Source organism: Podarcis tiliguerta, assembly GCF_965153285.1.
Source record: "Podarcis tiliguerta genome assembly, chromosome: 16".
NCBI classification, from domain to species: Eukaryota; Metazoa; Chordata; class Lepidosauria; order Squamata; family Lacertidae; genus Podarcis; species Podarcis tiliguerta.
Genome location: NC_139549.1, coordinates 18,358,542 through 18,373,169, shown reverse-complemented (window position 1 = coordinate 18,373,169; position 14,628 = coordinate 18,358,542). Strand labels below are relative to the sequence as shown.

General features: G+C 42.7%; 1 protein-coding gene across 1 annotated transcript; it reads left to right on the top strand.

The window, feature by feature from the left end:
- The first annotated feature begins 6,085 nt into the window (after positions 1-6,085).
- On the top strand, positions 6,086-12,882 carry LOC310666491 (arylacetamide deacetylase-like 4). Its single transcript, XM_083417410.1, has 4 exons — positions 6,086-6,208; positions 9,210-9,353; positions 10,431-10,494; positions 11,999-12,882. The coding sequence occupies exons 2-4, from the start codon at positions 9,227-9,229 to the stop codon at positions 12,771-12,773; spliced, it is 966 nt and encodes a 321-aa protein (XP_083273536.1). The 5' UTR covers positions 6,086-6,208; positions 9,210-9,226; the 3' UTR covers positions 12,774-12,882.
- The last annotated feature ends 1,746 nt before the right edge of the window (positions 12,883-14,628 follow it).

Genomic DNA, 14,628 nt, shown 5'->3' with positions numbered 1-14,628 from the left:
CCAGTAGAAAAATTGTTGTTAGAGATTTATAGACTGTGCCCCTGGTTTCCAGAGGGGGGTACTTATGACATTAAGAAATGGAATGAGCTGGGAGATGCACTCCATAGACATCCTGAGGCATCTGTACAAGTCTTGCACACCTGGCATTTGTGTAGAGACGCAGTTGGAAAGCTCTCTAACCCTTTGCTCCAGCCACCAGCTGTCTCTGTGAATGCTCCCACATTGTTGCAACCCCTAGCTGCTTTTAAAAATACCATAATATTGTTCCCTCCATCTCAGCCTCTAGATTTCCAGCCTCTCTCCTCTGAGGTCATGCCAAAGGTAATTCCATTGGCACCTTCCTTTGCCAAAAATTTGCCTGGGTCGAATGTATATTCCATGCCACCTTCTTTGGTGGACCAATGCCTGCAAGGGGCTCAGACCACAGTGCAAAAATTGACTATTCCAAATATGGCAGAAGGAAGCAGTGAAGAAAAAACAGCTGACACCTTACCATTATTAGCAGTCTCTCCTGTTGTTTAGAATGCACAGGAACAGAGAGCCCATGAATCATTGCCCTTTGCAGTTTTTAAAAAATTGAAGCGAAGTGTGACAGAAAATGACTTGCATGGTATTATTGATGGGATAAGAGCAGCTAGTACTTTAATTCCAAACTTTGACGCCTCTGAAGTTTCAATGAAACAATTGGCTTATGAAAATGAAAATGCTGATTGCAAGACTGCTCTTAAAGCGATGTACCAGAAGCCAGAAACAGATGTTGCTCAAATCAGTAAGCCTTGCCAGAATATTGACACCGAGACTCACAAATCTGCCCTCCTAGCAGCAGCTTTGTCTCCTTCAGTGCATCCTGCTAAAGACAGGCAATGCCACAATGGATGGCCTTCCAGCCTGAGTTTAAATGGGAAAACAAAGACTGTTGTGCCAGCTGATTGTCAGTCTTTTACTGAAGCTAAATTAGCAGAGCCAGCTATTGCTTCTAACACAGTTGCTTTGAACACAGAGTCTCCTGTGACAAATCTGCGCCATGCCGCTAAGGGCAGTGCTGGTTTGAATCTAATGACAGCAGAACTTGCTACTTTTCAGTTCCAGTTCCCTATGGTGGTGTATACAATTAAGACATAGCACACAGGTCTGATTCCACCTCAGACAGTGAGACTCATTCTTAATTGCTTTTTGCAGACTGTTTTTTCTCCTTTCCTCCCTGACTTAAAATTCCTAATGAATTTACTTTACAGCAGTTGCAGAGCTTTGGGGTCACTTCATACGCGTGATTCTTTTAATACAATGCTTTCACCTACAGGACTACTTTTTCCCCAGACACTGCTGACAGAATAGTGATTTTAGAGTGGCTACACTCTGAATTGCCTAACACTGGATTTGATATTGCTGCTTGTTATTTGCTTTTTTCTAAACAGGATCACGAGTCCCTAATGAGTTCTTTTCTTTCCTATCTGTTTGCATTTACTGATTAACTTGGGATAGTTTATTTTCACCCTCCTAAATAGTCACGCCTAGTTTAATTCAACAGGTACCCTGAAAATTGGTTTCTGTCCAAAAACAGGTTCCTATTCAACACCTCTAGAGTGTTTTAACGTATAAGGATTCTGAAAATAACTAGCATTTTTTTTTTTGCAGCTAATCAGAAAACTGACAGAGACCAGCCTACACTTCCACTGCATTTTGTGATTTTTGTGTGAAGTGGGGTATCTTTTTATCACATTTGGCTTATTCCTATCTTTCTCCTATGCTAGATTTTAATCTACTCTTTGATTTTGACACTGAAATATCTCTTAATGCATAGAACTATGCCTTTCTATGCTGCTCACATTTTGCTCCCATACAGAATTCAAGGATATCATTTCAGAGGGAAATCAACATGCTGATTCTGCTCTGAAATCCTTCTGTCCATTATTTTCTAATCCAATTGACAGCCATGCGTTTTTACACCAGGGAGCTAAGCAGCTGATTTTAAACTATTTTTTCATTCCTCTGACACAAGCTAAGGATATTGTTGATGGATGTCCTTCCTGCGCTTTAACTTCTGTTAACTTTACCTTAAGTTAACTGTTTCCTTTCCTAATAAATTTTCTCCTATGGATCGCCATTGTAGGGAAGAGGTACCTCTGGAATGACCTCTGGAATGCCCTCTAGTGATGTACCAGCAGCTCCCCAACCCAAAGTGAGAGGCACCTGTTCCTTTGCTTACCTAGGGGCAGGGATGCCCTACTGTTCTTACTTTCTCAGGTCCTGTGTGGATTCCAGGTCGCTGTATCCATCCCTATTGGCCAAGACATGAGCTGGCACCAAGGCCTGCAGAATCCCCTTCCAGACTTTGCAAGGACCGTGACCCTGACTTCGCATCTACAGGCTCAGCAGCCCCGTGCGAAAGTCCATTGCACCCATCCTCATCCTTGAAAGGCTGAGGGATGCCCGGAGGTGACATGGGGAATGCTGAAGACCTTGACCTCTGATGCCTAGACACAATTTCAGCATTATGATGTTCCAACGGAGTCAGAGACCTTTTTAGTAGCTCTAATTACTCAGCTATGTATGAACCCTATGCTGATTTTAACATGTATATTATTTGTTTTCTTGATACCTAGTACTTACTGTATCTATCTTCCTCCTGACACTTCTTCTAGTCATAGGTATAATATGTGGATGCATTTAGCTGAAGTTGCTAATGTCTCTCATTTTTGTCTGAGTGAAACATATGATATGCACACTGCCTTAGGAAATTGTATAATCCCAGTTTGTACACAGCCTTTCATATGGCACATGCCACACACACGGGAAAGTGGTTTTCTAAATGGATTTCTAAAGACATCATTAGTTATACCAATCTCCATGATAACACATAAGAAGGTAACACATAAGATACCCCTGGATACAATATCATTATGCACACTTAGAGTTGCAGCACCGCCAGACACCTCTTGTGCTCAGATTGTGAATTGCAGTGGGGAAGCGACTCGCTGTCTGGACACAGGAAGGGCTAGTTGGAATTGTTCACGTGTTCAGCAGATTACTTTTAATTATGCTCATGTGCGCTTACCAGATGGCTGGTTTTTTACATGTAATCAAAGAAGTTATAACTACATTTCCGCCAATTTATCTGATGCTCAAAGCTGCCTTAGCCAATTGACGTTAGTTATGCCTAGTCGCTCACTTTTTGAAAAAAAAACAGGCAGCAGCATTCAAAAGCGCCCTCAACGTCATGCTGAAAGATTAACTGACATGTGTGACTCCAATCTACAGTTTTTCCCCCAAAGCAGAGTATACTTCCTTGGCTTCTTCCTTAGTGGGAGTCCCTGCTTTGGCTATATACAGTGCTTGCATGGGTGCTCACCTGGCCTGTTCTTTGACAAAATCTATAAATCATACCTCAGGTGCTTTAGCTCTTTTAAATCAAGAACAGAAGTTTTTAAGAGAAGCTGTTATTACACTGAAAGCTTCTGTAAGACTATCTCTTGCTACACCAGCATCTAGGATGTCAAGTTGTGTCTAATCTTTGCTGTTTTAATTTGACTGATGATAGTTACCATGTGCAAACTCAAATTGATCAATTGCGAGCACTAGCACACTACATCACACAGGATGTTCTTCCCTCCTGATGGGACACTCTGTGGTCTTGGTTACCACAGATTGGGTGGTTTCGAACCTGGCTCATGTATGGGTTGCTAATTGTTGCCTTAATTGGAACTTCTTGTTTTTTACAATATATCCCTTCCTCGTTCTCTCTCTGCACTACATTTTTTCCACGCCCTCCTTCAGGAATGTCTGATACAGAAACACCTCCAGGAAGATCATGAGGACACAATGCCTCTCCTCTCTTAAGATTCTCTGTGCACAATAAAAATTTAAAAATGGTGAGATGTAGGAGTGCAAATATCCAGAGATGTAGTGATCAGGTGGGATTGCTATGAGGAATTATAACAGATATAGAGTAAGCCATCTGTGTCAGCAATGAAAGCATTGCGTTGACTGGGTTTAAACTATTTTGAAATGATTCTTGATCAATCTACACCCCTGCATCCCTGTTCCATTCCTCTCTTCCTCACATGTCACGTACACAGCAGTTGCTTCGCCAGGCAGGCATCCTGGGCCATAAAGACAATGGGCGTTTTGGATCAGGTTAGCCATATTGATTTGTATGTTGTTGGTGGATTATTGTCATTGTCCACCCACCCACCTCACTCACACACGAAAACGAAGATCACCACAGCCAATCACAAGCAAACAATCACACCCTAGGCCAACCCCAACCTCTCTCACCACCAAAGGAACACAAGTGAACAACACAAACAACGCTGACTCCAAACTGTACATACATTAAACATAATAGAAACACCGCCACCCGACCCCACCCCTTCCATTTTCCCTCTCTCCACCCCCCCCCCTTTTCTTTTTTCTTTTCTTCTCCCCCTAATGCCTCAACAAATGAAATGGATTTGTAAAAATGTTACATGGAAAAACAACAATGAGGCATTACACTTACTTCTGTAAAACAAGAAAACCCTTAATAAAAATTAAAAATAATAATAATAATAATAAAAAGACAATGGGCAAGTTCCTTTGAAGTAGTTTCTTATATATTAATCTTGGGATGTTAATCTTAGGGGCTGGAAATAGTTTCACAGGAAGGTGATAATGATGCCTATCTCCTTGCCATCCTTCCATCCTCTCTTGCTTACTCCTGTTTGTGATCTCCGGAGTTTCTCAGATTAGGTATGCATGCTCAGAGTAGTAGTCTTTGTAGTTAAAAGAATTTCTTTTGATCTAACTTTGTCCCCACGTGGGTTTGTGAAAATGCTCAGAAGAAATCTGATTGGTTCTTAGGAACACTCTGTAAAAAGCCTTTTTGTGACTAAAACGACCTGGGCCGGGGGGCTGCGAAAAAAACACACGGACAAGCACAGAGAGACACAATTATACGCACCCTTCCCAGAGTCTTGCTGCTTCAAGCCTCTGTGTGTATTCTTATAAATCAGAGTTCAATCCTTCCTTTACTTTGTGAACGCAACACCACAGCAATGTTGGCTTTCCTTCCTTGCGCTCATCACCTCCACCCTATAATAATAGTAATAATAATATAATATCATGGCATTAGGTGCTGGCCTGCAGCATTATCTTGAGGACAAATAAACACTGACTACCTTCCATTTGGATTACTGCAATGTGTTATGCAAGGAGTTGAATTTGGAAATGGTCTGGAAACCTGAGTTAGTGCTAATAATGACTGCAGGGACATTATGCAAGGAGTTGAATTTGGAAATGGTCTGGAAACCTGAATTAGTGCTAATAATGACTGCAGGGACATTGATTGGCACTTGACAGGGGAGTTTAGGCAAATTCACACCAACGAACATGCACCCACACCCTGAACAAAAAAAAATCTGAACAAAATTGGTGAAGCAGCAGAGAGTTTATTGATTATAAAATAACGTACTTGCAAGATCAGGTGTCCAAAAGCAGACACACCCCAAAATAGTAAGACCGAAGCTTATATCCCGAGGCAGGTTCTCTCCTGTTTCCCCATTGGCTGGGTATGTGCAGGGTTTACAGCCTATCACATCTGCCCAATTAAAATACTAACCCCCCCCCCTTTGTTGACATCTCCCATTACTCTGAATTTGATGACCATTCCTCCTAATTTCTTTCCTCCTTCTTTCTTTGGTCTGTGTTCCTATGCTTTTACACATTGACTCAAGCAATAAAGCCACATACTGACAACCCTTAGGCATAAGCAAGCTCTATATTTGCTGAAGTATGCATCCATTTCAACTGTCAGCCAACCTGTTTTTGGGCATTCTAACCACGAGTCATTCTAAAGATAAGCTGTTAAGCCAGCCTATGGTTAGCCTGCACCATATTACCACATTCCTAAATCATTTGTTTTCTTCTCAGCTGAGAGATTAAGTGGGTTGGCCGAGGATGTTCTATTGCAGGTGACATCGACTGTTCTTGTATAAAAGCCACCAGCATTGGCTAAGGCGAAGTCCTTGGCTCTGTGCCTCTGAGTTGAAGGGAAATGGCATTTGGTGGAACTCTGTGGATGCTGATATTATATACAACTATTTTCATTCATTTCTTGCTGTTAGTGTGGGGAGTTTCGTATGCTCTTGCCAGGACCCACGTGCCTCGAGGAATGAGCCGTCCTGCACCATTGATACTTTTAAATCTCTTAGTGGGATATGGATTTGTACTGGTAAGTTTATTTTACATATATTACAGGGATGAAGTGATACCTCTATAAAAAGGGCTGCGACATTTGAAATAGTTTAGAGAAAAGGCAAGTAAGAGGCGACGTGATAGAAATGCTTAAGATTATGGAGAAAATAGAGAGAGAAAGGTTTTCCTAAGTGTCTCACGACGCTAGAACTTGTAGACAATCCAATGAAGCTGAATATTGGAAGATTCAGGACAGATAGAATAAAGGACTTCTTCACACATAATATATTCAATCCATGGAAGTCACTCTCACAAGAGGCAGTGATGGCTGCCAAGTTGAATAGCTTCCAACGAGAAATAGAAAAATTCTTGGAGGCAATAGCTATGGATGCTTATTAACCAGCTCTGGCTCTAGAGATGGAGGCAGCAATGCTTCTGAAACACCAGTTGCTGGAAAACACAGGAGGGGAGAGGGCTCCTGTGCTTCGGTCCGGGTTTGTGGGTTTCCCATTGGGGCACCTGGTTGACAACTGCGAGATGCTGGACTAGATGGGCCATTGTCCTAATCCAGCAGGCTCTGCTTTGAGGCGTTCCCAAAGTAAAGGAAGGATTGAACTCTGATTATGAAAATACACACAGAGGCTTGAACCAGCAAGACTGGTTGCATATAATAATAATTCCTGTCCACCCTCCGGCCCAGGTCGTTTTATTCACAAAAGAACTTTTGTCACCGTGTTCGTAAGAACCAATCAGATTTCCTCTGAGCATTTCAACAAACCCCACGTGGGGACAAAGTTAACCTGCTGTGATGCCTGGCAAAGCAACTGGCAGCTGGGCTGTGTACGCAAGCAGAGAGAAATGGACAGTAGTGGAAATGGCCAGAGATGCAGACGGATGTGGGATTTGATCAGAAATTACTGTCAATGGGGAGAGATATAAAGATTTATTGGAACAAAAGACTCCATGGTGGCTTTCACCACATGAAGCATTACTGCTCAAACCACTTGGGAAGAAAGGAAAATGGCTCACATATGCTGATTTATTAAAGGAACATGATGGAAAATGGAAATTAAGAGATTATGATGAGATCAAAGACCACTTTCAGAGTTGGTTGCATTATTGACAACTACATGAAACATATAAAGAAGACTGTAGGAAAGGATTTAGTTATACTAGATCTAGGTTTCAAACGGAAGTGATTGAAGGGAAAGTGAAACTACTGAAGGCCGCATATAGCATACTATTAGAAGGGGAGACGAAAGATGAAGAGGTAAAATCAGTTATGATGAAATGGGCACAAGATGTAGGTCACAACATCATGATGGAGGATTGGGTTAAATTATGGAAAACTGACTTACAATTTACAGACTGTTCCCTATTGAAGGAGAATTACATGAAGATGATGTACAGATGGTACACAACACCAGTGCAGTTAGGGAAAATGTATAAAACTAGTTCAAACATATGTTGGAAGTGTATGGAAAAGGAGGGAACATTTTATCATATGTGGTGGGATTGTAAGGTAATTAAAAAATTTTGGGAAATGATATACAATGAACTGAAGAAAATGTTCCATCTAACATTTGTTAAAAAAACCGAGGCATTTTTGTTGGGGATCGTAGGGAAAGACCTGCCAAAAAAGTTGAAAAACATCTTCATGTATGCGACAACGGCTGCAAGAGTTCTGATAGCACAAGGATGGAAGACTGAAGAAATCCCAACTAAAGAATTATGGGAAGAAAAATTGATGGATTATGCAGAACTGGCAAAATTGACTCATAAGCTACGGGACAAGGATAACTGTGACTTTAAGGATGAATGGGAACCTTTCACAAAGTATTTGAAGACGCAACAAAGCGAACTGGACTCCTTGGCAGGTTTTGAATAAACATCCACAATTTATTTATTTTTTACTGATAATAATTAGATAAACAGTTGGAGGATCTATACAACTCTGTAACATGCAGAAAATAGCATTACTGGAGAAACCAAAGACTGGAACTGAGGGAGTCGGGGGGTGGGGTGGGGGGATGGGTTTTGTGGGGGGAGGGGGGAGGAAAAATGGGGAGGGAATAAGGATATGTTTTTGGAAAATATGTTTTGTTATAACTTTGAATTTAAAAAAATTAAAAAAAAAGAAAAGAAAAAAGGAGAAAAAGGGAAAAAAGAAATTACTGTCAATGAATTAAACCCAATCAACACCATGCTTTCACAGCTGACACAATGGCTTGATGCATATTTTATAATTCCTCATAGTAATCCCATCTGATCCCCACACTCTGGATATTTGTAGTCCTACACTACAGTGGTGCCTCGCAAGACAAAAAGAATCCGTTCCACGAGTCTTTTCGACTTGCGGTTTTTTTGTCTTGCGAAGCAAGCCCATTAGCGGATTAGCGCTATTAGCGCTATTGGCAGTTTAAGGGCTATTAACGGCTTTTTAAGGCTTAAGGGATTAGCGGTTTAGCTGCTAAAAGGCTATTAGCAGCTTAGCGCTTCAGAAAAAGGGGTTGGGGAGCGGAAAAAACCCCTCAAAAATTTCCGTCATTTTCGTCTTGCGAAGCAAGCCCATAGGGAAATTCGTCTTGCGAAGCGCCTCTGAAAACGGAAAACCCTTTCGTCTTGCGGGTTTTCCGTCTCGCGAGGCATTCGTCTTGCGGGGCACCACTGTACTTAGGTTCTTATGCACTGCAGTGGATTTATCCTGAGTAGTACTAGCACTGAATACCCCCAATTTGTGTTGCATCTTAAGGTTTGAAATAACAGGAAGCGTACTAGGAAAGGGGAGGGGGCAGGGGCTTCACTTCGGTGCTGCTCAAAGAGAATAATTTTCCATCCCAAGAGGAAGGAAAGGATAAACAGCGCAGTCATCTCCCATGCACGGTTCCTGTTCCATAGGCAATACGTATATGCAATACATATATCTAGTGCTGATTTAAAATGCTAAATGTTTTGGTTTAAACAGGGAGGAATTCTGGAAAAACTGGGCATCTGCGATAGATATTCCATACTCAGGATCCTAAACCTATTAATTCCAGAAGTGAAGGACCCAAAAATGATCACAAGGGACCTGGTTTTTGATGGGGTGCCTGTGAGGCTGTACTGGCCCAAGACATCACCTGCTGGGAACAGGAAAGGAATCATCTTTCTTCATGGAGGGGTTGCACTATTTGCAAGCATCCGTAAGTTTTTTGAAATGCTTCACTTTGTTGATTGTGGAGAATTTGGGGTGATACTTTAATGTAAAGGTCATGAAATGTTTGCTGTGGAGGGGTGGGGGTGGTTTGTGCTGCCTCTGGATTTTTATTTTTATCTTTATTAATACTGCTACAAAAGTTGGGTACCATCTCCACTCTCTGCCAAACCAGTAGGATGGGATGATGAGAATTGTAGTTTAAGAACAGTTGGAGACCCAAGCTTGGGAAACACTGCTCTAAAGACACTCTTTTCCTGAAAACTCACCCCCCCCCCATTGCCATGAGTCTGACAACCTCTTTCTGCTCAGGCCCAAGAATTCCTCCCATATGTGCCACCAGCCCCTTTGTCATGTTAAGGCCTCTATCCAAGTGAGGCACTGACTTGGAAAGTGTTTTTTCCGCTGGCCTCCAATCTTCCCTTCAATACTCCAAATCAGGCATAGGCAAACTCCGGCCCTCCAGATGTTTGGGACTACAATTCCCATATCCCTAGCTAACAGGACCAGTGATCAGGGAGGATGGGAATTGTAGTCCCAAACATCTGGAGGGCCGGAGTTTGCCTATGCCTGCTCCAAGTAATAATCAAAATCCTACCACTTACTAATTTCTAAGGTTTAGGGTGGTCTCCCCCCAAATTTATAACAATATAAAGAATAACAACAAACAATGTCAATAACCTGTGTCTACACACAGTTTAAAAGGCCATCTATTGGTTAATTAGCCAAAGGCACTTGATGATATGAAACGAAGGCGCCAGGTGAGTCTCCCAGGGGAGAGCATTCCACAAAGGGGAGCCACAACAGTTCTGGGCTTGGGCCCAGAAACAAATTGGCAGCCAATCCAGTCACACCAGGATTGGCATTATATGCTCAAATCACGGTGGGCAACCTGGCTGCTGAATTCTGCACCAGCTGAAGTTTCTGAACTGTAGGCAGTTTAACATTGAAACTGCTGATCAGGAGGAAACAAAATGTACATAATGGTTTTCAACTAGTGATGCCACATTTATAAACTTAGTTGTTGCCAAAGGAGACTCGTTAAAGGTTATGCGCCTTTTCCCAGGAACTTCTGAAAGGATCTGCCATTCGCTTGCCCACGGAACCGACTCAGTGGTTATGTGTGTTGAGTAAGTATCTTCACGCTTCAATTTCTAACCCTTCCACATGAGCCCAGAAAACGGCTGATTTTGCCAACATCGTGAATTTGCCAACCTTTAGAATGGGGGTTCACCTTTGTATTTTGATTTTTATGCCTTTGAACCCAATCCCTCTGGCTTTAAGCATAAGAAGCTGGATCAGGCCAAAGGGGGCCCAACATCCTGTTCTTACGGTGGCCAACCAAATATCCCAATGAAAAGCCCACAAGCTGGACCCAGACACAGGAGCACTACTCCCAGTTGCAATGTACATCATCTGGTATTCAGAAGCATTACTGCCTGTGATAGTGGAGATGGCCCATCCGCCTTGTGACTAGTATTCATGGATAACCTTATCCACCATGAGAGGCTGACATGGCTTCTCAATCTATGCCAGTTCCATCTGTTGCGATTATCTCTATCCTGCCTTTCAGGACAAAACTCCTTCCAAGGCATCATATAAGGAACATTAAACTACTTTTACATAAAACTAGTTAAACGTTTTTGTCCCTCTCTCTTAACTCTGGAACATGTGGACATTCAATGAAGCTGAATGCTAGAAGATTCACCTAAAAGAAAGTACTTCTTTACGCAGTGTGTAGTTAAGCTGTGGAACTCGTTCCCTCAGGAGGCAATGGTGGCCTCCAACTTGGGTGGCTTTAAAAGAGGATTAAACAAATGCACACGGTATAAGACTACCAGTGGCTACTAGACATGATGGCTATAGCCTGCCTTTGCAGGTGGAGACAGTGTCCTTCTGAATGCCAGTTGCTGGAAGCTGTGGGAGGGAAGAGTACCACACTACTCATGTTCTGATTGTGAGTTTATCCAATGATTGACCACTGGCCACTGAGAACAGGATGTGAACTAGCATTATATTATCATGGAAAACCTCAGGCACTGGGGCTCAATGCTCCACTCCAGGCCTCTTCAGTTCTCCCTGAAAAGCCAGTGTGGTGTAGTGGTTAAGAGCAGTGGACTCGTAATCTGGTGAACCAGGTTTGATTCCCTGCTCATCCACATGCAGCTGCTGGGTGACCTTGGGCTAGTCACACTTCTTTGAAGTCTCTCAGCCCCACTCACCTCACAGAGTGTTTGTTGTGGAGGAGGAAGGGAAAGGAGAATGTTAGCTGCTTTGAGACTCCTTAGGGTAGTGATAAAGCAGGATATCAAATCCAAACTCCTCTTCTTCCCTCTGAAATCACCGCAGACCCCCACCTCTGCACCATTGCCCCTCTTTTTCACCCTCCTTGAGTGGCATCTGCCTGACTGGAATTTGTCTTGCTTGCGTGAAGGCAGGGGTGCCAACTTGAGTAAATATTGCCCCCCCCCCCGTAAGTCCCATATTGCATAAATGATCACATGACGTGGAGCACATAACTATTTGAATGGAAATGCCAATCAGCTTAGGGGGACCAGCCTCCTTGGGGGTGCTGAAGGTACCTCAGCCCCAAGTATGATGTCAAATGTTGATGATATCGTGTTTTTTCTTTAGATTTCGTTTAGCTCCTAAGCATCTGTATCCAGTCCCTGTACAGGACAGTTTAACTGCTGTAATACACTTTCTGAAGAATGCAAAGGAATATGGAGTGGACCCCAGCCGCATTGCCATTGTTGGGGAGAGTAGTGGAGGCACTTTTGCTGCAGCCATTTGCCAAGAACTGGTGACCAGAGATGACCTCCCAAGAGTGCGAGCTCAGGTCCTGATCTACCCATTCCTCCAAGCAGTGGACTTCAATTTGCCATCCTATCAGCAAAACCATTCAGTTCCTCCCTTGTTCAGGAAACGAGGTGTTAAATTCGCTTTGACATATCTCACTGGGAAGACAATGAATGTAGATGGAGTTCTGAAAGGCGCCCATGTCCCTCCTGATTTGAGAGAGAAATACCGAAAATGGATAAGTGCTGATAACATTCCGGAAGAATTTAAAGCTAGGGGCTATGTTCCGGTAGAACCAGCTCCATTTTCAGAAAAACTTTATGAACAAGTTAAAAGAGGATTTGAGACAATGTTTGCCCCCCTTCACGCAGAGGATGACATAATCCGCCAGCTCCCAGAGGCTTTCATTCTAACCTGTGAATATGATTTTCTCCGGGACGATGGGCTGTTGTACAAAAAGCGGTTAGAGGACCACGGTGTGCCAGTGACATGGTATCATGTTCAAGATGGATTTCATGCAATAATGGCCATGGCTGGTTTGAAGGCAATTGAATATCCGAGCACACAAAAATGTTTGCAGAATGTAATACAGTTCTTAAAAGGTTTATAGAAATGAATGACATTCTTTGTCTTCTTATGGCAGTCTTCCCCTTCTGTGGAGGGAAATATCGTTCCTCATTGTGCCAATCCTGAAGTAAAAAGAAAAATTCTGATCAAAAGTTCTACTCTGTTTAATTTATTAAAATCACCATGGGCTCTATAAATACATAAGCAAAGCCCTACTGGATCAAGCCATTGGCTCACTTCATGCAGCATCTTGTTCTCTTTATGTTACATATTTTTTAAATTAATTTTCATACAATTTAACAAATTCAATTCAGTTTCAATACAATATTCCCTCAACATTTTGACTCCTCATCCTTACTTCCATGATATTTCTGTTCAAATCCTTTGTCTACTAAATGTAATACTCATTTCTATAACAAATATCCAACATTAGATTCCTTTATCATTCTCCTTCCTTTGCTTATATTTCCAGTCCAGCCTGTGTTTTCATTTGACTATAATATTTTCTCAGATAGTCTGAAAAGGATCTCTTTTGGGGTTTCTTATTTTCGCCTTCTCCATATAGTGCAATAGTTTTAAAGTCCACTCCTCTTTTGTTGGAACTTCTTCATCCCTTTTTTTTTTATTGATTTTCCAGATTTTAACCCAATTATTAAAATTATAACAAATTAATACAATTCTGTGTAAGTGACTTCCTGCGTGCCGTCCTTGATCCGTCCTTACCTTCCAATGTTACTGACTGCGTTTACATACTCTTATTGAAGTAAATAGTATAACAGACCCTGAGGATTGCCACACCCCTTGCTACTGGTTTGGGAGTCTTCTCTTTCTAGAAGATCTCTCCCCTCCTGGCTAGAATGAGACCCATGTAGGCTGTATCCACACAGCTGCTACTTCTCCTGGCTCAAAGTCAGCCCTCCAGCTAGCCCCTGGCATAAAACTCTCCCAAGACACTCAAACCAAGCCCAGTCTAAAAACTCCCTCAGAAACTGCTTTTATTTTTCTCCTCCCACTCTGCTTAGTACTCATTCAGAGAGGCTCCAGCCCTCTGGTGGAATTCTGAGGGACTGCATCACCAAACTCTGGTCTGGCTTTGCTGTCCATCACAGAGGTACTTAGCAGGGGTCAGCAAACTTTTTTTTTTTTTTTATAAATAATTTTTATTCACTTTCCAATAAACATTTTTTCCAAATTTAACATTTGTTTTGACATAAACATCTTTTTGACTTCCATCAGCCTATCTGAAATACTTACCTGGCAGGGGAGACACCTTGATCATGAACAAATTCCTATGCCCCACAAATAACCCAGAGATGCAATTTAAATAAAAGGACACCTTCTACTCATGTAAAAACATGCTGGTTCCCAGACCGTCTGCAGGCCGGATTTAGAAAACCTCAGTGGGGGAGAGGGGAGGGTGTGAAAAAACCTTTGCAGAGGGATGAAGAAGAGAGAAACTGGAGTCTGGTCCTTCTACAGGTTGGGAAAAGCAGGGTAGGGGGTGGGTAAAAGGGACCCCTGACCATTAGGTCCAGACGTGACCGACTCTGGGGTTGCAGCTCTCATCTCGTTTTATTGGCCGAGGGAGCCGGAGTACAGCTTGCGGGTCATGTGGCCAGCATGACTAAGCCGCTTCTGGCAAACCGGGGCAGCGCACAGAAATGCTGTTTACCTTCCCGCTGGAGTGGTACCTATTTTTCTACTTGCACTTTGGCGTGCTTTCGAACTGCTATGTTGGCAGGAGCAGGGACCGAGCAACGGGAGCTCACCCCATCGCGGGGATTCGAACCACCCACCTTCTGATTGGCAACTCCTAGGCTCTGTGGTTTTACCCACAGCGCCACCCGCGTCCCTTATAGAGGGTGGGAGGCTGGCCCAAATCTGAAAACGCGATGCTG

Coding starts and splice junctions, on each gene's coding strand:
- LOC310666491 (XM_083417410.1), top strand. CDS start 9,227: ATGATCACAAGGGACCTGGTTTTTGATGGGGTGCCTGTGAGGCTGTAC. Junction 9,354..10,430: donor TGCACTATTTGCAAGCATCC/GTAAGTTTTTTG, acceptor GCCTTTTCCCAG/GAACTTCTGAAAGGATCTGC. Junction 10,495..11,998: donor TCAGTGGTTATGTGTGTTGA/GTAAGTATCTTC, acceptor TTTTTTCTTTAG/ATTTCGTTTAGCTCCTAAGC.